Source organism: Myotis daubentonii, chromosome 2, assembly GCF_963259705.1.
Source record: "Myotis daubentonii chromosome 2, mMyoDau2.1, whole genome shotgun sequence".
NCBI classification, from domain to species: domain Eukaryota; kingdom Metazoa; phylum Chordata; class Mammalia; order Chiroptera; family Vespertilionidae; genus Myotis; species Myotis daubentonii.
Window position 1 is genome coordinate 119,466,533 of NC_081841.1, and position 23,200 is coordinate 119,489,732.

The 23,200-nt window shown below is 42.4% G+C and overlaps 1 protein-coding gene across 6 annotated transcripts in view; it reads left to right on the top strand.

The window, feature by feature from the left end:
- Positions 1-770: 770 nt before the first annotated feature.
- Positions 771-23,200, top strand: part of DCLK1 (doublecortin like kinase 1) — a 574,006-nt gene continuing 551,576 nt past the window's right edge. For all 6 annotated transcript variants that reach the window (XM_059684420.1, XM_059684417.1, XM_059684419.1 and 3 more), the window contains exons 1-2: positions 771-1,066; positions 7,067-7,461. In XM_059684420.1, the coding sequence (XP_059540403.1) occupies positions 795-1,066; positions 7,067-7,461 (667 nt within the window). In that variant the 5' untranslated portion in view covers positions 771-794. The remainder of the gene's footprint in view (positions 1,067-7,066; positions 7,462-23,200) is intronic.

Genomic DNA, 23,200 nt, shown 5'->3' on the forward strand with positions numbered 1-23,200 from the left:
GCCCCCTGAAGCAGGCTAAGGTTCACAGAAGTCTACCACCTGCTCTCACTCCCTGGACTTTTGTGCAAAAAAAATGGAGAAAGCCTGGTCTCTGAGAACATTTCTGCCTCCAGTAAAGAGCAAAGGCTTGTGTGAGCTCATGGGGCTTTCCAGGTCTGACCATCAGCCATGAGGGATATCAGAGTGAAACCTGTCTCTTTAGTTAGCAAGGGTCTATTGTAACATATTTGGCTCTAAGCAGGGGTCATTTGAATTTCAAGGATGACTCAAGTCTTGAGGTCCAGTGGAGATGAAGGGTGGGATCCATGGGTAGATCTGCCCCTTCCCTATTAGGGGGATCGAGGGTGACACTACAGTGCATAGGTTGGGAAGGTCTGGGTTGGTCCTCTCAGGAGGTACTACATGAATGTATCTTGGCTTTCATAATCTTGACAAAGGTGTCAAACTATGAAGTCACATCAGAGCTTGTGTGCGGTGGTGGGAGGAACTGTTTATGACTGAGCCACACCTCACCTCTCAGCCTTGCACTTTGCCTGGCTCAGACCTAGCCCCATCAACGGTCTCTTGGGTCCACCATCTGATCCATCCCTATCTCCAGACAACCACTGCTGGGGACTGGGGAGGTTTAGGGATTTGCTCAAGCCAGATGCACAGAGGTAGCTGCGTCCTCAGCGGGTATAGGAAGGGCTCCGGACGCAGCCTTGGCGGGTGCTCCCTGCCAAGAAGGGCGGGGCGCGGGGCGCGCACGCGGAGGAGAAGGAGAGAGCGGGAGGGCCTGTGAGCGCAAGAGCTACATGAAAAGGGAGCGCGCCCGCTGCCACCTCCCTCCTCCGGAGAGAAGCTGTAGTGAGGCTGTGCGAAGCTCCGCATTTCAGAGGACCGGCCAAGGCGCATCCCTGCACCATCAGCTGAAGCTCAGACGCCTGCGCTCCCTCAACTGCTGCAAGCCAGCCCGGAGCCCGCCACTGCCCCGCAGCCCGACCGCGCCCAGCCCGGAGAGGACAGCACCAGGAGGCGGCCCTGCTCAAGGCCACAGAGACCCCCGACAGCGTCTCTCAGCAGAGGGGTATGTGGTTTGTCGGCGTTGGGGAAGGGAGCTGCGGGGAGGGCCGCCGCGGGGCTCCTGAGATTGCGGGGCGCTGAGGTCAGGGCGGACGCCTGGCTTGGTCGGCCGCCGCCCGGTCCGCTGTTCCTAGAAAGGCGCTTCCAGTCTTGCAGCCCGGCCCGGCCGGGGCGGTGTGTGCGGGCTGCCCCCAGGCTGCTGGCACCTGCCTCTTTTGTCTGGTGCCACCGGGCTAAAAACGGGGAATCGGATGAGCATGCCCTCACCGCCGCCTCAGCTTTCGCTGTGTTGTTAGTGGAGAAGGCGAGACAAGGCGGAGGAGCTGGGCTAGGTGTTTGTCATTGTCATAACTCGCCACGAATGAAGAGCAAGTCTGTGCCTAGAAGGAGTGACCGGGCCAGGCCTCTTATTGTGTGCTCTCCTGCCGCCCGGGAGGGTGGTGTGTGCTGGAAGATAGAGCGATCTGTGCTGCAGTGTGGGTGTTGCAAGCACATTTGCAGGGCCTCAAGTTCTTTCGGGGACAGTGAGGCTGCTTATATACAAATTAGTACCTGCAGTGCTAAAAGCACGCGGAGAGGAACCGGCAATTTCCTCCTAGAGGGAGCACAAGCACAGCCCCGCATTGCCCCACAAAATGCATTGCCCACGGACATGGACAATAGGGTGGTGGTGGCGGGGGGGGGAGGTGATTAGGGGTTGGGCGGAGGCGGGTAAAGGTGTGTGTGTGTGTGGGGGGGGTAGAATGGGAGACATCTGTAACACTGTCAACAATAAAAAATAATAATTAAAAAAAAGAGGCTGGCCCTAACTGGTTTGGCTCAGTGGATAGAGCGTCGGCCTGCGGACTCAAGGGTCCCAGGTTCGGTTCCGGTCAGTGGCATGTGCCTTGGTTGCAGGCACATACCCAGTAGGGAGTGTGCAGGAGGCGGCTGATGGATGTTTCTCTCTCATCGATGTTTCTAGCTCTCTATCCCTTCCCTTCCTCTCAGTAAAAAAATCAATAAAATATATTAAAAAAAAAAAAAAGGCTGCATTTGCAAACCAGTTGTGCTAGGAATCCCTGCTGGATTTGGCAAGGAGATGCTGGTAGGAGATGGAGCAGGTGAAAGGTTTCATTCAAACCGACTCCTTCTCTCCACACCTGTGAATGCATGTCCACATTATGGTGCACACTGCAGACTGTTCCCAGAATACATTTTATGAATGTTCCCAGAATACGTTTTATGAATGTTCCCAAATAAATCACCTTTGAAAGGAAAAGGAAAGTAAGCCAGTGTTTTAACTATGAAATGTCAATGGATGTGGGCTGGGAGGGATTCTAAGAGACGTTATATGTAAGAACATTATGAAGGATCCACATGCATCCTGTGATGTTTTCGTCCAGGGTGGTGCCTGCATTCTGAAGGTGTGTGTGGCCTCTAATTCTAGCCTGTCCATCCACCTGCATTCTAATCCACTGGCAGGAATATGCCTTGAGACTTCCAGGTGCAGCATCAATTTAGATGTGGTAGTATTTATGACAAATTATGTCTTGGTGTGTGTGTGTGTGTGTGTGTGTGTGTGTGTGCGCGTGTGCACGCGCGCACGCTGGATGAGGGGGAATCTTGGAAACAGAAACTTATGAGCTCATCTAGAGGATGAACACAGGTTCCTCAGAATGGTGAGAATTCCCACAGAATAATGGAGGATGCTGATTTGTTGGCCTGGAAAAGTTTATAGGAAAATCTGGATAAGATCCATGATCCCCTTCTTCCCCACCCACATGTGTGATCTTTGTGGCTAAGGCAGTGTAGATACTTTCTTGGCATCACAAATGTGTGGCTTAGGCCTTAGCTACCTTTGGTCTGCAAACACGTGGCTGTGTGCTTTAGCCAGCTCCCTGTGCAGAAAGTGGGAGTTTGTAGAGGCCCAGGGAATCTTCTTGGTTCAAATATATGACTAAGTCCATGGAGAGCTGAGCCAGCCATGGCAAGGGAAACACACTTATTTTGATACCTATTGGTACCTGTAACCTTGAAAATGATTTCAGTTTGAGTGTGGCTTTTCTTTGTCACCAACATCAGTGCCTACTTTTGGGCAGCCTCAGTGAAGGACAGTAGAAGATATGTATGGTCTCTGCCCTGATTGAACGTGTAGTCCAGTTTGAGGATATGTGCAAATAAAACAAAATCAACTTTTTTTTTCTATTTATTTACCTTTTTTTTTTTCATTTGCTGTGGCATTCTTGGCTTTAAAAGCCTGTTCCTTTAAGGAATTCCAGTAATTGCTACAATTTTTGGTCTTTGCAAATTGCGACTCAACAAGAGCCCTTTAAAACTAGATTTGCACTCTCTGGTAGTACATCTGTGCCATCCTTTGCTAGGGTCCTACTTGTTTTCTTTGGGTTCATATAGATTTGGGGGAAAATCTTAGGGTTGGAGGGATGATCACTGGCTTTAAAAAGAAACAAAATATTCAAAAGCCAATCTGACCTTTATGATTTACAAAGTTTGATGAGTTTAGTGAATTGGCATGAGTACTGGCAGTATCATCTTCCCAACCTCATTTTAGAAAACAAAGAACTCATTTTAAAAACAAATTTATTTTAAAAAGTAGGAGTATTTATGATACCATGGGCAAAATATTGGTTCTGCTATTAAAGTAATAGCTGCCGGAAGGATGGGATAATTGTTTTGTAAGGATATAACTTCAAAATCAATGAAACCAATTCATATCTACCTATATATGCTATAACTTTTCCTGGAAAATACAAATGAAGAGGCATGAGGTAGTTTTCATATTTGGAAGAAAAAATTACACTCCAGATTTATTTATTTATTTTTATTTTTTTAAAATATATTTTATTGATTTTCCACAGAGAGGAAGGGAGAGGGATAGAGAGAAACATCGATGAGAGAGAAACATCCATAAGCCGCCTCCTGCACATCTCCTACTGGGATGTGCCTGCAACCAAGGTACATGCCCTTGACCGGAATCGAACCTGGGACCCTTCCATCCACAGGCTGATGCTCTATCCACTGAGCCAACCAGTTTTGGCTACACTCCAGATTTAAATCACACTCCACTGCCTCCTCCTCCACCCAGTTGGGGTCAGCAATAGACTAATGAGCAGGTGAAGGAAGACATTAGAGGCCTGCTGATCACTGTCTCCTCTTCAGAGGTCTTTAGCAGTTAAGTAACCTGCCCAAGGTCACAAAGCTAGTTAGGAGTGAGGGCTTAAAAAAGTCCCTACTTTACATGCCTGAAGGGTCTAAGATCAGGGGGTCTAGGCCTCTAGGACAAGAGAGTATGGGGCAGCAAGGAATGAGTGCCAGTTTCAGAGTCATTCAGAGAAAACCTGGGTTTAAATCACAACTCCCTCAATTATGACTTTGGGACCCTGGGTATATCCCATATTCACCCTCAGTTACAATATTACCTACCTCATTGGATCATCATGAGATTTAGAAGAGAATATTTAGCATATTACACAACTGATTGCTGAGTAATAGTGTCGGGCACATAGTAGACATTTAATAAATATTACCTTTTCCCACTTCATTTCAGAGGGCACATGCTTTTGACCATAAATTTTTAGCCAATGGATCAGAGGTCACGGAAAGGCCAGGGAGGCTTGGCAGATATTTTGGACTGACCTTGGGAAAGGGGACATCATCCCTGTGGTGGGATTTCGGGAGCACTCATAGGTTGTTGCCCTAAATTTTCCATTTCCTGTATATTGTATTTCAACATTCCTGAAATTTTGTCTTTAGAACTTCTTTTGTTTGAATTTGGAGGTTTTTTCCCCCTTTTCTAGATTGACCTGATAAAACATGGATCCCCCAAAGGGGCAACACCAAAAGCCTTTATCAACTAAACCCTTAGCAAGGATGAACTGATTCCAGCGGCTTGCTGATAACAAAGGCTCTACAGAAAGTAAAATGGGGACCATAGAGTGCAAGCATACCTTTCAGAAGGTCATGAGTGGAAATCAGGAGGACTCACCAGGAGCCTTCCTTACCAGAAGGCAGAGATTCTATTCCCACTAGTTCTTTCTTTGACAGAGTCAGGAACAGAAATACAAATATTAATACTTATCACATACTAGTTACTATCTTAAGTGCTTCATGATTAATATTAACTCTGAAGTAGGCACGATTATCATTTCCATACTTGGTTAAGGAAATTGAGGTTTGAAGATGTTGACCAATTTGCATAGCTAGTACCGGGTCAATTCTGGATCCACATCTTGATTGCCTCAAAGACAGAGAGAGCCTGAGTGGAAGGAAAAGCAAAGCCCTATGATCCTTTCTTCTTCTTGTTGTTTTCGTTGATCTTCTCTCCCTAAGACCTCCTTTTTCTTGTTTTTTAATCCAATTTTTCTGAAGCATTAAATGTAAGTAAATGAGTTATGGTGAATTCAGGTTTTAAAATAATTTCTATTGAATATGTGAGTATGTTGGAAAATCTTAAGTTGGTAAAATTTACAGATTGATTCCATTTGCTCTCCATCTGGCCTTCAGGACCATAAACACTAAGTAATGTAGACAATCTGATTATGTAATGCTGCCCACTGTCTTTTTCTCCTGGCCCACCACCTCTCTTTAGCTCAGTGGTTCCCAACCGTTTTTATAGCCATACCCCATCTAAGCATCTCTAAAATCCTGATGCTCCTCCACTCCCCCCTAACATATAATTGTTATTATTCAAAATGTGAACTCCTATTCACATGGAGGAAGCCTGAAAGCCCATTGGTCTAAAAAACTTCCAAAAACATGGCATCCATGAAAGAGAAAAATAAAAGAGCGAAAGGATGGTTGAAGTACTGAGGAAGAAATCACTAAGAAATTGTGAAAAAAAAAATAGTAATATGAAACGACATGAAAAAATAGCAAATAAAGTTTCAAAACATAGTAGAGAACTGAAATGCATAAATATGTCACTATATATTTAGAAACTGTATATGAGACCCCTAGAACCACAAGAAATGCAAAAAAATCACTGTTAATGACTCATTCTCAAATTGCCCCCCTTAAAAATCAAATTGCCCCCCCTTGTGGGGTGAGTGCCCCAGGTTGGGAACCACTGCTTTAGCTGAATGGTGGTGTGAAAGCTGACTTCCTGCCTGCCATCAGGATTAGCATACTGCCCTGCAGGCAGCCTGGAGCTTCAGAGTCAGGCAAACCTGGGTCAGTGTTCTTGGTTCAAGCATTTCTCATCTGGCTTACGTTGGTAAATTTAGGAGAATTTTTTCCTCTGTTTTGGTTTCTTCATCCGTAGATAGGAATCATAATACTTTGAAAGGTTTGCTGTGACTATTGGAAATAATAGCTGTTCAAAGCCTGATATGTTGTTAGGTGGTCAGTACAGAGGAGCTGTTTCTAATAAAACTAAAGTTGATTAATAAGCTATTCACACTGGGCCTGCCTCTTCTTTTTCTTTGACGTCTTCTTTCTCTCCCAACTTGATAATTCATTGTTGAGTGTTTCCTTCCACGTCCCGCGTGGAGTAGGGCTCGGTATCTGAAAGAGGAGCCGCACAACAAATGAGAGAAAAAGACACGAGATAATTTTGCAATATTGGAGGTCCAGGCGGGCAAGTCCAACTCAAGGAGAGGGACTTCCACCCATGCTCAGGTTGCTCCAATCTTTTATTGATCCGGAGTAGCCCTTAGGCAGGCGACCCGCCATTAACAGGCAGACTAGCCCATCAGCTAGGATTTACATAATAATAAATGGGGGAGTAGTTTCAGCTACCACTGTCTGGACAAACAGAGGTGGCGCCTAGCTCCGAGCTTTGCTGGGGCTTCAAAGGCACCCAGCCTTGGAGGGGGGGGGCGGTTTCGGGGAGTTCTCTGTCTATGCTTATCAGATAGTGAAGGCAATAAACAGTTTCCCACAATTCATATGAAATATATCATCATTTCTAGCACTGTTTCCACAGCTGCTCTCAAGTTGAGTCTCTCAAATCATGATCATAAATAACATAAGTATGTGTCTCTGTTTTTGTTGCTGTGCCTCATAGATTCAACGTGAACTGCGTCATGTCCTTTGGCAGAGACATGGAGCTGGAGCACTTTGATGAGCGGGATAAGGCTCAGAGATACAGCAGAGGGTCACGGGTGAACGGGCTGCCCAGTCCCACACATAGCGCCCACTGCAGCTTTTACAGAACCCGCACGCTGCAGACGCTCAGCTCCGAGAAGAAGGCCAAGAAAGTTCGTTTCTATCGAAATGGAGATCGGTACTTTAAAGGGATTGTGTATGCCATCTCCCCAGACCGGTTCCGATCTTTTGATGCCCTGCTGGCTGATTTGACCCGAACTCTGTCGGATAATGTGAATTTGCCCCAGGGAGTGAGAACAATCTACACCATTGATGGGCTCAAGAAGATTTCCAGCCTGGACCAACTGGTGGAAGGTGAGCATTATGAGATAGCTCCCCAGTAACCTTGAAGAACAGTTCTCACATTTCCACATTGCTCGAGCCAGCTCCCACTTGATCTTTAAGAGCAGCATTCTGCCTTGTGGTGCTGATTCTTATTGTTTCACACATTTGCGAGTTCACGTTGCTGTATTTACCATAGTGTAAAAAGAAAAGAAAAAAAACCTAATGGTATTAGGTCAGCTAGCTCATGGTAATGAGCTAAGGGAATAAGTGTCTTAATTCTACAGCATACTATATATTTTTTTCTCACATCTATGGTACATTAATTTTAAGAGTCCATGTTTATATCTTTAATCATATAGCTCATCTTCATTTCAAGATAAAAATTGAGCTCTTGCTATCACATCAGAAAGTGCTTGAACTAAAAATAATGAATTGATCATGGAATTTTAGAGTTGAAAGGAATCTTAAATAGGTACCAAACCCATTAATTTTATCATGGGAGACTGAGGTCCAGAACATTCAAGTGACATGTCTGTGGTTAAATACTAGTTAGTGGTGATGTTGGACCAAAAATTAGTTTTTCTGGCAATTCTTTTCAATATGATGCTTCCTTTTAAGTTTCAAAGGCTTGTTATCTTTCTGTGGTGTTTGAGGATATAAAGGAATTGATTTTTCACGTTTATTTTTTAAGTACAATTTAGGTTAACAGTAATTATCTGTTTAGATGTGAAACTAGGATTCTGGGTCCACTGGTGAGGCTTGGTGTCTTGTGCAAGCAGAGTGTTTCCTATTTTGAGCTACTCACTCCCAGCCTGTTAAAATTTCACCTTGGAAATTTTAAGCAAAGGAAATGGCTTAGAAAGAAATAACTGGCATTAAATTCAAGCTAAGGTGTAAAACAAGATAGCTGATCCTCTTTGGAGAGTAGGTTTTTCTAAGATTGAGGTCTCAAGGTCCTGGTGAAGTAATACACGGCACAAAAGAATGTGGAAAGGAAGTTTGAAGGTTGGAAGTGCTTGATTTCACCTTTACTACAGATATATTTGCCCAGGCTCTGTTGTCTTATTGGATCCCAGAGGAATCCCTTGCAAGTACTGATCTCTCTCTCTGGTGCAGATAACAGGAAGCATCTTTTTCATCCTTGCCTACCTCCCTTCCCCGCCTACCTCCCTTCCCCCTCATGCAGTTTTGGGTTGCTCTGCCCTGACCCCACACAGGCAAGCCCTCTTGTCCTCCTTTGGAGGCAGAGTTTGTATGTGATTCAAGGATGAGAGCTTCTGTGTCTTTCTCCCATTTTCCTTCCCTTTATCCCTTGGCAGTCATGCCAGTGCAGTCACAGTATGACTGGACTTGCGAGGGTGTGGAGGAGCCTGGCTCTGGTGTGTTTATTTTGTGGGAATTCATATCTCTTTTTGATAATTTGTCATCCTGCCAAGATGCCTGTAGACTTGGCCTTTTTCCTTCTATTCAGATGTTGGAACTTCCAGTAAATTAAAGGGGAAGAATGAACATGAAATCTTTCTGTATCAGTGTTGTCCTTTTCATGACCTTGGAAAATACAAGGATAAAGAAAGCATTTGATTATTCCAAGGGATATGGATAAAGATCAAATGCAAATCAGGTGCATGGCTTGTCACCAGACTATCCCTTTGAGGGCTGATGGTATTGTAGGGAAAATATGCCAAGATCTCAAAGCACATAAGCACATGCTAAGAAAGCCAGGACTGATTTCTCACTCTGTTCTAGAATCACATGTGCAATATCTCTGATGGGAGGGGCACTTCAATCAGACCCTCCCTTTCCCCACCCCCAAGACTCATCTTTATTGAGAAGTGGCCAGATATTCCCAGGATTCCTATCTATTAAGAAGAGGGTGTGGGAGATGGGAAATGACAGCAGTACTTTACACTCAGGGGCCAACAAAGTCATGGCTTGCTTCCCACAACTCTGGCCGTTTTTTAACACAAAAGAATGCCTGCTCTGAGAGACTGCTGTCCTGACTGAAAATAATAATGATAACTCACCATTATTGAGCATGAGTCTTGCATACATGACCATGCTTAATTCTCAGTGATTATAGGAGGTGCTGTTTTCACCCTAATGTTAAGATATGAAAAGTGAGGCACAGTGTGATTAAGTGATCTGCTCAAAGTCACACAGCAAGAAATGGTAGGGTTAGAGTTTCAACCCAGGAAAGCTGGTGCCAGAGCTTGAGCTCATAACCACCACTAATAGGATACTGAATGAGGAGTCATAATGGCTTTTAAATAAAATTTTATTGTATTAGCTTCTTCTTGAAAACAAATGTTTTAAACCTTGACTTCATTTCAGGAATGACAGATACTGTTCCGAGAAACACTTTAATATTTTCATTTGCCTCCAGATATTTTTCTTTCCAATCAATGTGAAGTAACTGCAGATGGAATATTCTGATGTTAAATAAATTTCTTTTGAAAAAAATACCTTTTATCTGATTGAATGGATGCTAACTTCAGTACAGTATGTTCATATATTGGCTGCATTTTCAAACAAATTCAGTTTAAATAATTTTTTTTTTCTCTTGTAAAACATTGACAATTAACAGGCAGCTGTACTTAGTGTTAAAATAGCTGGAAATTAATTTAGATTTGCCTCTTTACCAATTACATTTTTGCTTAGCCTGTTAAACTGCAAACAGTTACTTCATATTCATCATTAGGTTCATATATCTTACTTTACATACTAATTTTGTGTAAACCTCAATGCATGTTATTAGCTTCTTATTTCCCCTTCCAAATATGATGACGTTTGAGTTTTAAATTAAATCTGTTTAGTAGGTGTAGTGACAAATGTATTTAACTTGTAATTTTTCTAAAGTTTATTCTTTCTCACTTATCTCAAACAAAAATTCTGAATTACAATGACACGTGAGGTTCTTTGTCTATAACAGTTTTGTGGTCACTTTTACTGTTTTATTATTATTATGCATAGATTATTATGCCTAAATTTGTTTCAGTGTATTGAGAGAGCTGCTATTTACCTGAAGTATGCATGTGAGAGTGTGTATATGTGTTTGTGTATGTATGATTGTATGTGTGTCTATCTATGCATATATGTGTACATATACACATGCACACACATACTCCTAAGAGTAAACAGTGGATGACATTCATAGTTGTTTGCTTTCTAAATGGACTTACATGTTTTAAAAAACATGGTGCTCAATAAGGAAAACTGAATTGCATGCCTATTTCTGCAAGTGATTAACCTTGAAACTTAGCCACATTTCCCCAATATTGCCTTTCTTTCCTCAATTTTGACACTATTTATACTCCACTGTAAGTATGTAAATATTGTGAAGCAAGGCCGTTTGTCTAGTGACTTTGTTTATTGTGTTTTTTGCCATGCAGATTTACAAAATTTTATATAATCATATGTGTTGGAGTTTTTATTTATGGCTTGATTTTTCATGCCTCTTGGGTCCTCTGTATGCTGAGATTAGAAAATTGTTTCCCTCATTTTTTCTAGTGTTTTTATGTTTTCATTTAAAGATTATTTATTAATTGACTGATTTGAGAGAGAGAGAGAGAGAGAGAGAGAGAGAGAGAGAGAGAGAGAGATTTGTTGTTCCACTTATTTGTACATCTATTGGTTGATTCTTATATGTGCCTTGACCAAGGATTGAACCCACAACCTTGGCATATCGGGACAATGCTCTAACCAACTGAGCTACCAGACCAGAGCTTTTATGCTTTTATTTTTTAAAAATATTCTAATGGAAGTCATATTAGTAAAACATCTGAGGTAGAGATTTAATTATTTTTTCTAGGCTACCTGCCTCATTTTTTATTTTAATTTTGAAATTAATTTGGAGTAATAGAAGTGTCACAAAGAGAGGAAGTTCCCATATGCCTTTCACCCAGCTTCCCATAATGGAACATCTTACACAACCATGGTATAATTATCAAAATTAAAAATTAACTTTGGAACAATGCTAGTAACTAAACTACAGGCTTTATGTAGCTTTCATCAGTTTTTCCATTATTGCCCTTTTTTTAGGGTTCCAGAATCACACATTGCAAGTAGGACCCATGTATCCTTCATCTCCTCCAAGAGCGACAATTATTCAGTCTTTCCTTGTCTTTAATGACTTAAAGTTTTGAAGAGTACTGGTCAGTTACTTTGTAGAATGTCCCTCAATTTGGGTTTATCTGATGACTAAGTTGAAGTTATGAGTTTGTAGCAAGAATTCCACAGAAGTGATGCTGTGACCTTTTCAGTGCATCAATTTCCAGGGTACATGATATTGCTGTGTCTCATTAATGGTAAGATTAACCACGATCAGTTGGTTAGGGTGGTATCTGCCAGTTATCTTCACTCTGAAATTACTATTTTCCCCTTTATAATAGATAAATATTGTGAGGAGAAACTTTGAAGCTATGTAAATATCTTGTTTCCTTCAACTTTTGGCCACTTTGCATTTATTGGTAGATTTTTGCCTGTAGCAATTATTATTGTGGTGTTTCAATGTGACTTTCTGATTCCCTCTTTTCTTGCCTCATCTTTAAACACTTTTCTGTCTTTGGGTCATCTACTAATGATGTCATCGAGTCTCATTATTTTAATCATTCTTTTAAGGCCAATTACTTCCAAATCAGACCTTTCTTCTGCATACTAAACATCTGGATATATTTAACGGGTACTCTAATCCTTAACCCTTTAAAAGTTAACCTGATGAATGTGATACTGTTTTTTTCTACAGTGCCCAATGTAGAAAATTTTGAAAGATGAAAAAAAGTAAAGAAAGAAATAACTCTTCATATTCCTACCATTGGACTCTTGTTGTCTCTCCCCTATTGTATTAGAATAGGCTCATAAGGTAGTTTTTCTTTTCTTTATAGAATCTGTATTTAACCCTGCCCTTCCATTCCCATTACAGCCTCTCTTAGATCAGGCCCTTTAGGACATACATGTCCCAAACAGCAGTCTTCAAACAAGTTTTCCTGCCTATAAACCAAGCCATAGACAAACCACTTTATGTCATATCTTTGCTTCATAATGGCTTTCCTGCTTACATATAAAATAGACAACACCCTCAATTTTTAATGTGCTTCTCAGTGAATCCTCTCCTGCCCCTTCCTCCTATCTTGGCCTTATCTCCTATTACTTGTTAATACACTCTGAACTGAGCTCAGCCTCAGTTGCTCTTTTTCCTTGTTCTTTCCCAGTTTGGACTTCCCTCTCCATAAGGAGGGTGAGATGGGTGCCCTCTGGAGGGTGCATGGCCTCATAGTTAAGTCAGGCTCTGGAGTAAGACCACCTACATTTGATATGATTTCAATCTTCCTGAATTTGGGGAGACTTTGTTTGTGAACCAATATGTGGTCTATTTTTGAAAATGTTCCATGAGCCCTTGAGAAGAATGTATATTCCGTGGCTTTGGGGTGAAGTGTTCTGAGGATGTCAATTAAGTCCATCTGATCTAGTGAGTCATTTAGGATTGCTGTTTCTTTGCTGAGTTTTTGTCTAGCGGATTTATCCAGTGATGTCAGTGGTGTATTAAAGTCCCCTACTATGATTGTATTGTTGTCGATCTCTCCTTTGATATCTTCCAGGAGTTTTTAACTGTATTTGGGTGCTCTTGCATTGGGTGCATATATGTTTATCAGGGTTATATCTTCTTGTTGTATTGATCCCTTTAGTGTTATGAAGTGGCCTTCCTTATCTCTTGTTATGGCCTTCACTTTGAGGTCCATTTTGTCCGATATAAGTATTGCTACCCCAGCTTTTTTTTTCATTTCCATTTGCCTGAAAGGTATTTTTCCATCCCTTCACTTTCTGTCTGTGTGAGTCCCTTCTTCTGAGGTGGGTCTCTTGTAGACAGCAAATATATGGGTCATTTTTTTTTATCCATTCAGCCACCCGATGTCTTTTGGTTGGAGCATTTAGTCTGTTTATGTTTAAAGTTAATATTGAAAGGTACTTGTTTGTAGCCATTTCTTTTTTTGTGTGGCTGTTTTCTTTCTGAGCTTTTTATTTCTTCTTTTTATACCGGTCCCTTTAGCATTTCTTGCATTGCTGGCTTGGTGGTGATAAACTCCCTTAGCCTTTTTTTTTGTCTGTGAAGCTTCTTATTTCCCCTTCAAGTTTGAATGATAGCCTTGCTGGATACAGTATTCTTGGATTCAGTCCTTTGCTTTGCATCACTTTGTAAATTTCTGTCCATTCCTTTCTGGCCTGATGTGTTTCTGTTGAGAAATCATTTGATAATCTAATGGGAGGTCCCTTGTATGTAACTTTCCATCTTTGTCTTGCAGCCTTTAAGATTCTCTCTTTGTCCTGAACATTTGCCATGGTAATTATGATGTGTCTTGGTGTGGGTCTTTTCAGGTTCACCTTGTTTGGGACTGTCTGTGCTTGTGTGATTTTTTTCTTCCCCACCTCTGGGAAGTTTTCTGATATTATTTCTTCCAATAGGTGTTCTAACCCTTGTTCCTCTTTCTGTTGTTCTGGCACCCCTATTATTCGTATGTTGTTTCATTTCATGTTGTCCCATAGCTCCCTTAGGCTCTCCTCCTCTCTTTTAATTTTTTTTTCCAATTGCTGTTCAGTTTGGGTGTGTTTTGTTTCCCTGTCTTCTAATTCGCTAATTCGGTCCTCCGCTTCTCCTAGTCTACTGTTGAAACTTTCAATGGTGTTTTTTATTGCAGCTATATCACTCTTCATTTCTTCTTGATTCTTACATAATTTATTAATTTCTGCATTTGTTTCTTCTTGCTTCTTGCATAAGTTATTGCTTTTTTCCTCCATCCGGTTTATGCACTCTAGGACCCTTAATCTGAATTCTTTTCCTGTCATGTTGCATGCCTCTGTATCACTTAGCTGCTTTTCTGGCGAGTCTTCCTTTTCTTTCCTTTGGGGGTTTCTTTGTCTACCCATGTTTGATCGTACCGCCATATCTAGATGTTGAGTCTTTCAGTGGCTGCTCCTTGGGTGGCAGTGGCTCCTCGGGTGGTTGTGGTAGCAGCTGCTCCTCAGTTGGTAGCAGCTCCTCTGGTAGGTGCTGGTAGTTTCTTTTCTCAGATAACGTATGTCCGTCAGTCCTCACCATAGGGTCGTGTCCTTTCCTCACAGTACAGAATCAAATCCAGGACCCTTCAGTCTGCAGGCCGATGCTCTATCCACTGAGCCAAAGCAGCTAGGGTTCTATCCCGCATGAATTCTCTTGTCCCGCAGATCCAAGATGGCGACGTCTACATTTGAATCCTGACTCCACCTTTGCTAGCCTTGTGACCTTGACAATGCTGTCTAACTCTTTGTCTTTCATTGTGCCTAGTGATAAGTGTTGTGTTTATTCTTAGCTCATAGGATTGTGGTGAGGATTAGAATAGGATCTGCTACATGGCAGACATTAAGATAACCTGTTCTACCAATGGCAAAGATCTTCATTGTCATCACCTCAGCCTTGCCTTAATCTTGCTGACCTCTCAAACCCAGAGTTCTTCCATGAGAACATCATCATTTGCTGTCTCTACTTCCTCAACTTCCAATCATACTTCAAGCCCTTGATTAGCACCATTACATTGTAATGTACTTATTTACTTTCTATCAAAGTCTCAGTCCCTAGAAGTCAGGGAGCCATTGAAGTCCTCACTGCCTAACATGGTGTTTGAAACTACTCAATAAATATCATTGGAAGAAAAAGGAAAGGGAGAATAGATGGATAAATTAATGAATGAAAGCAATCTGGCATCACTATCCAATTGGGCCATATGTGGCCCCCTAAAAGCCAGGGCAGTGATCTCTTAGGTATCCTTATCTTCACTTGTTCTTCCTGGAGCATTGAATGCTGATGTCTGGATTTATCCCAGCCACATACTTTCCACCCCTTGATTTCCATGGCTCTAGGCACCTGATTCCTCTCAGTTCCCTTCAGTAGCTCCTCCATCTCAGGCACTCTTTAAAAACTGGAGTTTCCCTGGATTTCCTCTTGTCTATCTGGGTGTGGTCTCACTGGGCATTTTTTTTCTTTTTCTTTTTTTTAATTTTTTTATTTTTTAATATTTTTTATTGATTAAGATATTACATATGTGTACCCTCTACCCCCCCCCCCCTCATCCCCTCACCCCCCCGATGTCCTTGTCCATTGGTTAGGCCTATATGCTTGCATATAAGTCCTTTGGTTGATCTTTCCCCCTTGCCCCCACCCTCCCCTACCTTCCCTTCAAGGCCCGACAGTCCAATCAATGCCTCTCCGTCTCTGGATCAGTCCTTGTTCATCAGTTTATGTTGTTCATTATATTCCCCAAATGAGTGAGATCCTGTGGTATTTATCCGCTCTCCAGTTCCATCCATGCTGTGGCAAATGGTAAGAGTTCCTTTTTCTTCTTCCTCTTCTTAAAGAATACCTTTCAGCATTTCATATAATGCTGGTTTGGTGGTGATGAACTCCTTTAGCTTTTTCTTACCGTGAAGCTCTTTATCTGACCTTCCATTCTGAATGATAGCTTTGCTGGGTAAAGTAATCTTGGTTGCAGGTTCTTGCTATTCATCTCTTTGAATATTTCTTGCCACTCTCTTCTGGCCTGCATGGTTTCTGTTGAGAAATCAGCTGACAGTCGAATGGGTCCTCCCTTGTAGGTAACTGACTGTCTTTCTCTTGCTGCTTTTAAGATTCTCTCTTTATCTTTTGCTCTTAGCATTTTAATTATGATGTGTCTTGGTGTGGTCCTCTTTGGATTCCTTTTGTTTGGGGTTCTCTGCGCTTCCTGGACTCGTAAGTCCATTTCTTTCACCAGGTAGGGGAAGTTTTCTGTCATTATTTCTTCAAAGAGGTTTTCAATATCTTGCCCTCTCTCTCCTTCTGGTACCCCTATAATTCTGATGTTGGTACGCTTGAAGTTGTCCCAGAGGTTCCTTACACTATCTTCATATTTTTTGAATCTCTTTTCTTTTTTCTTTTTCGGTTGGGTATTTTTTGTTTCTTTGTATTTCAAATCTTTGACTTGATTCTTGGGATCCTCTTGTCTGCTGTTGGATCTCTGTAAATTATTCTTTATTTCAGTCAGTGTATGCTTAATTTCTAGTTGGTCCTTTTTCATGTCCTCCATGGTCTCACTATACTCCTTGAGGGATTCATTAAATTTATCGGCGGTTTCCATAAAATTCTTGAAAAACCTTATAAACGTGGCCTTGAACTCTATATCCAGTCGTTTGCTTTCCTCCGTTTCTGCCATTTGTGACCTTTTTCTTTGTCTCCGCATTTTGGCTGCTTCCCTGTGTTGATAGAGTGGCCCTGCGCGCCAGGTGTCCTGTAGGGCCCAGTGGCTCAGCCTCCCCAGTTACCTGGGGTAGACACTCTTGGTGCACTCTTGGTGCCTTGGTTGTTGTAGGATCACTGGGAGGAATTGACCTCCAGGCCAATTGGCTGTGGGAATCAGCTGTGTCTGAAGTGGGAGAATGGTCCCCCTCTGACCACTGGGTACAGTGGCTCCTGGATCTAAGGAGGTGCTAATTCAGCCCCTGCCTGAGGCCACACAGCAGGAGCCACGAAGAGGCTCAGCTGTGAAGCAATGCAAGCTGCTGCGGGGCCTTGGGCCTTCTCTTGGAAGTTCCGGGTCTGCCTGGCTGGGCTGCAGTTAGGTACATTCACATGCAAAAGCCTCTGCTGCAGCCTGGGTGGGGCGGGGTCTCAGGGAGTAAGGGTGGTAAAAGCAGCTATGGTGATTCTCCGCGCCTGGAGTCGCGCGTCTCAGTGTCCCGGTAACGGCTGCAAGCACCTCTGAGGGAAAGCCGCCCTCAAGTTCGCCCGCTGCCGCCTGACAGACCAGCCTCTCCCCGTATGAGCCCTGGGTCCCCAGAGACCCGCTGGAACCGGAGTTCAGAGCAGTCGGGAGCTTGTGATTCAAAAAGACAGCCGCGTCCTCAGGCGCCACCCCCGTTCCGCGCGCGTGAGCCTCCGCCGTACCTCTGCACTTCACCTGCGCAGCTCCGCTGGCTCTCAGCGTGCCCCTGTTTTCTTCTAGTTGTAGAAATTACACTCAGCCAGCCTTCCTGTTGTTCTGGACGATGTTTGCTCTGACCCTTGCGGCATTCTTCAATTGTTGTGTGAGGCGACAATTTCCTGGTGTTTATCTATGCCGCCATCTTAGTTTCTCCTCACTGGGCATTTTCTTTAATCCCTGTAGCTGTGGCTGCCACATTCATCTCCCTCCCAAACTCCAAACCTATATTTCCACTGCTTGCTAGAAATCTCCAGCTGGTTGGCTCCTAGGATCTTCAAATTCAATATGTGCACAACCACATTAATTTCCTTCCTTACCATCTAATCTAAACTTGTTCCCTTTCTTATTTGATCTGTTGTGGTATATGGGAAGTTGGCCAAAATAGAATTTTCAGTGTCATCTTTTCAATGTTGTAGACTCACATTCCCTTGGGCCCCACATCCAATTAATTGCCAATTCTGGCTCATTCTGTCTACTAAGTACTTCTTATAGCATCCTCTCCTCTCTGTCTCTAGTGCAGGTATATAAAGTTCTCCATCTCTTTGTCTTCCATTGACTTCTGTCTTCCATTGAGTCATTCCTCCACATTGCAGCCAATGTGATCTTTCTAATACATGGTTGTGATGCATATAAATTTGACCTTACTGCCTACTGCAGTCTTACTCTGTCTGTCCATGGAATTATTTTTATTTCATTTTTTGAGAAAGATATATTAATATCTCACCATCCCATTGTTGTACTGTGCAATAGAACCTATTATTATTATTATTATTATTATTATTATTATTATTTAAATCTGGAATGCTTTCTTTTTTCTTTCCTGCCAATGAAAATCTTATCCTTGCTTCACTTTCCAGGCCAGCATGAGTTCTATTTCCCCTTTATTGATTGATCAATGGGGAGTGGGAAGTGATTTTTTTCTCCATTGAATTAAAATTGCATGGACCACTTATTTAGCAATTATCATTTATTGCATTGTAGTGGAATCTTTTATATAACACATCTTGCCTCTAAGCTCTTTGAAGACAAACTCATGACTTAGAATTCTTTTCACTTCCCAGAGTGACTAATTTAGGTCTTGTACCTATTATTGAGGATTTAAGAGGTTGTTTTAAATTTTTGTTTCATGGCCAATGTTGCATATACTTGTTTCAGCTTTGTTATTTATTGTTCTGTTATTTGTTTGGAGAAATTTTTAGGCAAGAAAATGAACATTTTCATGGCTTCCAATACAGTTTACCATGGTGCTTTCCAAAAGGGTTGTTATCAATTTGTAATGTCTCTAATGGTGTTTTATATTTATATTTTTGTCCTTTGTCGTATATCTTAGTACCTTGTATTTTAGTAAACTACATTTGCACATTAACTTATTGTTGTATTATAGGTCCTCAATATCTTTCCCTCTTTTTATTTTAGTTTCCTTAATTTTTAATTATATCAGGTTTAAATTTCAAATGATTGAACCTCCCCATTTTTCCTTTTATGTTCTTTTTCTGTTTCTTTGAATGGAGAAGTCAACATTTTCGACAGGTCTGACAAACAGATTTAAATTTTATTTTCTATAATCTTATTTTTATATACTATTCTATTATGAAAGACTTCGAGGAAACAAAGACCCATAAATGCCTTTGGGAATCTTTTTCCTTGCTTTTAATAGCACTCTCAAAATCATGTTCTTAAACCATTGCCTTCCAGGTAGATTATGAAATGTTACTGTGTATATCTGATATAGTCTCATCTACACTAATAAAAGAGAAACATGGTAATTGGCGTACGACCGCTACCCTTTTCATTGGCTAATCAGCGGGATATGCAAATTAACTGTCAGCCAAGATGGCGACCGGCAGCCAGGCAGCTTGAAACTAACATGAGGCTTGCTTGCCTCAGTGACAGAGGATTGTTGGAGGATCGCCTGTGGCTGCAGGCCTCTGAGCGGGCAGTTTAAGAAACATTGTAACAAATACTGCCGGACTTCAGCCAGCAGATTCGCAACATTGTAAGCAAAGGCCAGAAACCTACTTTCAGCGAGGAGGCCTAAGAGCTGGAGCCAAGCCTCAAGGTAAAGCTGACCCAGAATAAAAAAAAAAAAGAAAAAAAGGAGCGGTTGGGAACTTGAGTCACTCCCAGCCTGAAAACAGCCCTCAGCCCCTCACCCAGACTGGCCAGGCACCCCAGTGGGGACCCCCACCCTGATCCAGGACACCCTTCAGGGCAAACCAGCCAGCCCCACCCATGCACCAGGCCTCTACCCTATATAGTAAAAGGGTAATATGCCTCCCGGCACCGGGATCAGTGTGACAGGGGGCAGCGCCCAAACCCCCTGATCGCCCTGTGGCTCTGTGTGTGACAGGGGGTGGGGCCCCAACCCCCTGAGCAGCCCTGCTCTGTGCCTGATAGGGGGGAGCTCCCCAACCCCCCCCCCCCCCACGGGCCCTGCTCTGTGTGTGATGGGGTAGAGCCATAACCTCCCCATCGGCCCTGCCCTGAGTGTGAGAGTGGCGCCGCCCCAATCCCCTGATCAGCCCTGCTCTGTGGGTGATAGAGGGCGGTGCCCCAACCCCCTGATGGGCCCTGCTCTGTGCGTGACAGGGGGTGGCGCCGCAACCTCCCCATCGACCCTGCCTTGAGTGTGACAGGGGATGGTGCCACAACCCCCCAATCGGCCCTACCCTGAGCGTGACTGAGGGTGGCATCACAACCTCCCCATCCGCCCTGCTCTGTGTATGACAGGGGGCGGCGCCCCAACTCCCCAATCGGCCCTGCTCTGAGCCCGACCAGGGGCTGCACCTAGGGATTGGGCCTGCCCTCTGCCACCCGGGAGCAGGCCTAAGCCAGCAGGTCGTTATCTCCCGAGGGGTCCCAGACTGCGAGAGGGCACAGGCCGGGCTGAGGGACCCCCCCTCCCCCCCGAGTTCACAAATTTTTGTGCACCGGGCCTCTAGTAATATATAATATCCAGAAGGCACTTTATGATATTTTATTCTACAGATAGTGTCTTTCATATAATTTAAATCAGTTCAGTTTCAGAGGGTTCAATATATATTTGAGATTTTCTAGATTTTACTGTAACTCACAATAGTAAACTTTAATTTGCAGAGTTTTCAATGAGAAGTTTTATACAATGGAAAAATAAAATATATTATGGATATCCCTCACTTAAGATACTGTTGAACATGCCACATATAGAACTTAAAGGAATCTAGAGGTGGTAGAAGCCAGCTTTAGTAATGTGAAGCATACTATACAGATTAGGTCATCTTCATTCAGACTGAGGTCAAGTGATATCACAGCTGCAATTTACAAGTCACAACTCTTAGCTATTGAAAACACTCCAGCAATAATAGGAAACAGGGCAATGTTCTGTGGCATCTTGTGAAGGAGTACATTCCTGGTTGACTCACCATACTCCAGGTCAATCAAGGAGCTGGTACCATATTAACAGAAGTTTTCTTTTTTTTTTAAGTTGGAAATCCTTTAATTTCATAATGGGAGTCTATGGCCAAGTAGAATTACCTTTGCAGATTTTTAAATAATAAACTTTGTTAGGTAGGAAATTTTATTTTCATACTTTGAAGACTAATGATAAATATAATAATTTAAAAAAAGTATATGTGATTTTTTAAAAACAAAACAAAACAAAACAAAACACAGACTCTTCTTTACCTTAAAAATTATCTAATATGCTTACACAGAAAGTATTCCATTCTCCAAAGTCCTGAAAAATACTTAACCCTTTCCAAGGGTTGCCAGGAATATTATGCTCTGATATTTTAGGAGATGGTATCAGAATACAACTTCATGCTTTATATCCTCACATTTTGTTGTTGTTGTTAACTGTCATTTCTTTACCTTTGCCTTTGCTTAAAAGCAAATATTAGTTTTCTGTTTTTTGTAAATGCCACAACAATTCAGACAGGTGCTGCTTCTATAGTTCCTGATATTTGTTGGGATATCTTGGACACACTCAGAGTTTTAAATTTCAATTTGAGAATCAGTTTTAACCCAAAGACTTTCACTTGACTAAACTGGAACAAAACTGGCAGTGTCATAACCAACTAGCCAGTCATTATGTGTAGTAATTGCCAGCTCCATCTCTAAATAGGTTTTTATACCATTTCATTTAAACTATCTATGATCTTGCTATATTTTTTGCCCTTATTTAACCTCACCTACCCTATATAATAAAAGGGTAATATGCAAATTGACCCTAACAGCACAACAACTGGGAATGACTGGTCACTATGACACACACTGACCACCAGGGGGAAGATGCTCAATGCAGGAGATGCCCCCTGGTGGTCAGTGCGCTCCCACAGGGGGAGCTTTGATCATCCACAAGCCAGGCTGATGGCTGCCAGCACAGCAGTGGTGGTGGGAGCCTCTCTCGTCTCCTCAACAGCGCTAGGGATGTCCGACTGCAGCTTAGGCCTGCTCCCTGCCAGCAAGTGGACATCCCCCAAGGGCTCCTGGGCTGCCAGAGGGATGTCTGACTGCCAGCTTAGGCATTCCCCCAGGGAGTGGGCCTACGCCAGCAGGTGGACATCCCCTGAGGGGTCCCAGACTGCTAGAGGGCACAGGCTGGGCTGAGGGACCCCCCCCCCCCGAGTGCACAAATTTTTGTGCACCAGGCCTCTAGTAGTAAATAATCCAAAATTTTTTAAGCAAAATTTGATCCATAAAATTTCAATGTTTTGGGGCTTCCCCAACACACATCCAAGCAAATATCTGTGACACCAGCTGGATGTCCTACAATTCAACTCAATTCTGACACTTTCTTTTCTGTAATAGCATCAGATACCACAAGTTAAGGGCTCAGTCCTATAAGACTGTCCCTACCCCACCCCACCCCCTCAGATGTCAGTTATAAGTACAAATTGTCATATGTACTTCTAGTGGATTGGCCAGTAGTTAGGAGGTCCTATGACCCCCTCCTTTGGTTCTATTAATCTGCTAGAGTGGCTCACAGAATTTAGGGAAATATTTTACATACTGATTTACCAGTTTATTTTAAAAGTATATGACTCAGGAACAACCAGATGGAAGAGTTTTATAGGGCAAGGTATGGGGAAAGGGCTTGGAGCTTATATGCTCTCTCTGAGCATGATACTCTCACTGCATTTCCACATGTCCACCAAGCAGAAGCTTTCCAAACCCTGTCCTTTGGGTTTTTATGGAGGTCTTAATAAATATTTAATAAAAAATGTAATAGATAGGCATGATTGATTAACTCATTGGCCATTGGTGATTAATTCAACCTCTACCTCCTTTTCCCTGTCCCAGGTCAGTGGGGTGGGAATGAAAGTTCCAATCCTCTAATTGCATGGTTGGTTCCGCTGGCATTCAGTCCACATCCTAAGGTGCTTCCAAAAGTCACTTCATTAACAAAAACTCAGGTGTGGTAGAGAGGAGTTTGTTTTGAATATTAAGACACCTTTATTGCTCTTACCACTTAGCAAATTCTAAGAATTTCTCTGTGCCAGAAATGTTATGAAGACCAAATATATACATATTTCTACTTTTAAATCACAATATGAAGGCTATTTTGCTCAAATATATCTTGGGTTAGATAGATTAACTTTCATTTTGTTGTTGTAGTATGAATTGTACCATAAAACTTTGGGATGGCTTTGAGTACATAAAAAGAAGTATGTAATAATATGTTTTATAATATCAGTTATAAGTTTTTATAAGTAATTATAAGTTTTACTTGTTTTGTTATTTTTCAATGACCATTGATATACATACCTCATGTTAAGAGTTGAATAGAATCTATTGATGATTTTCTA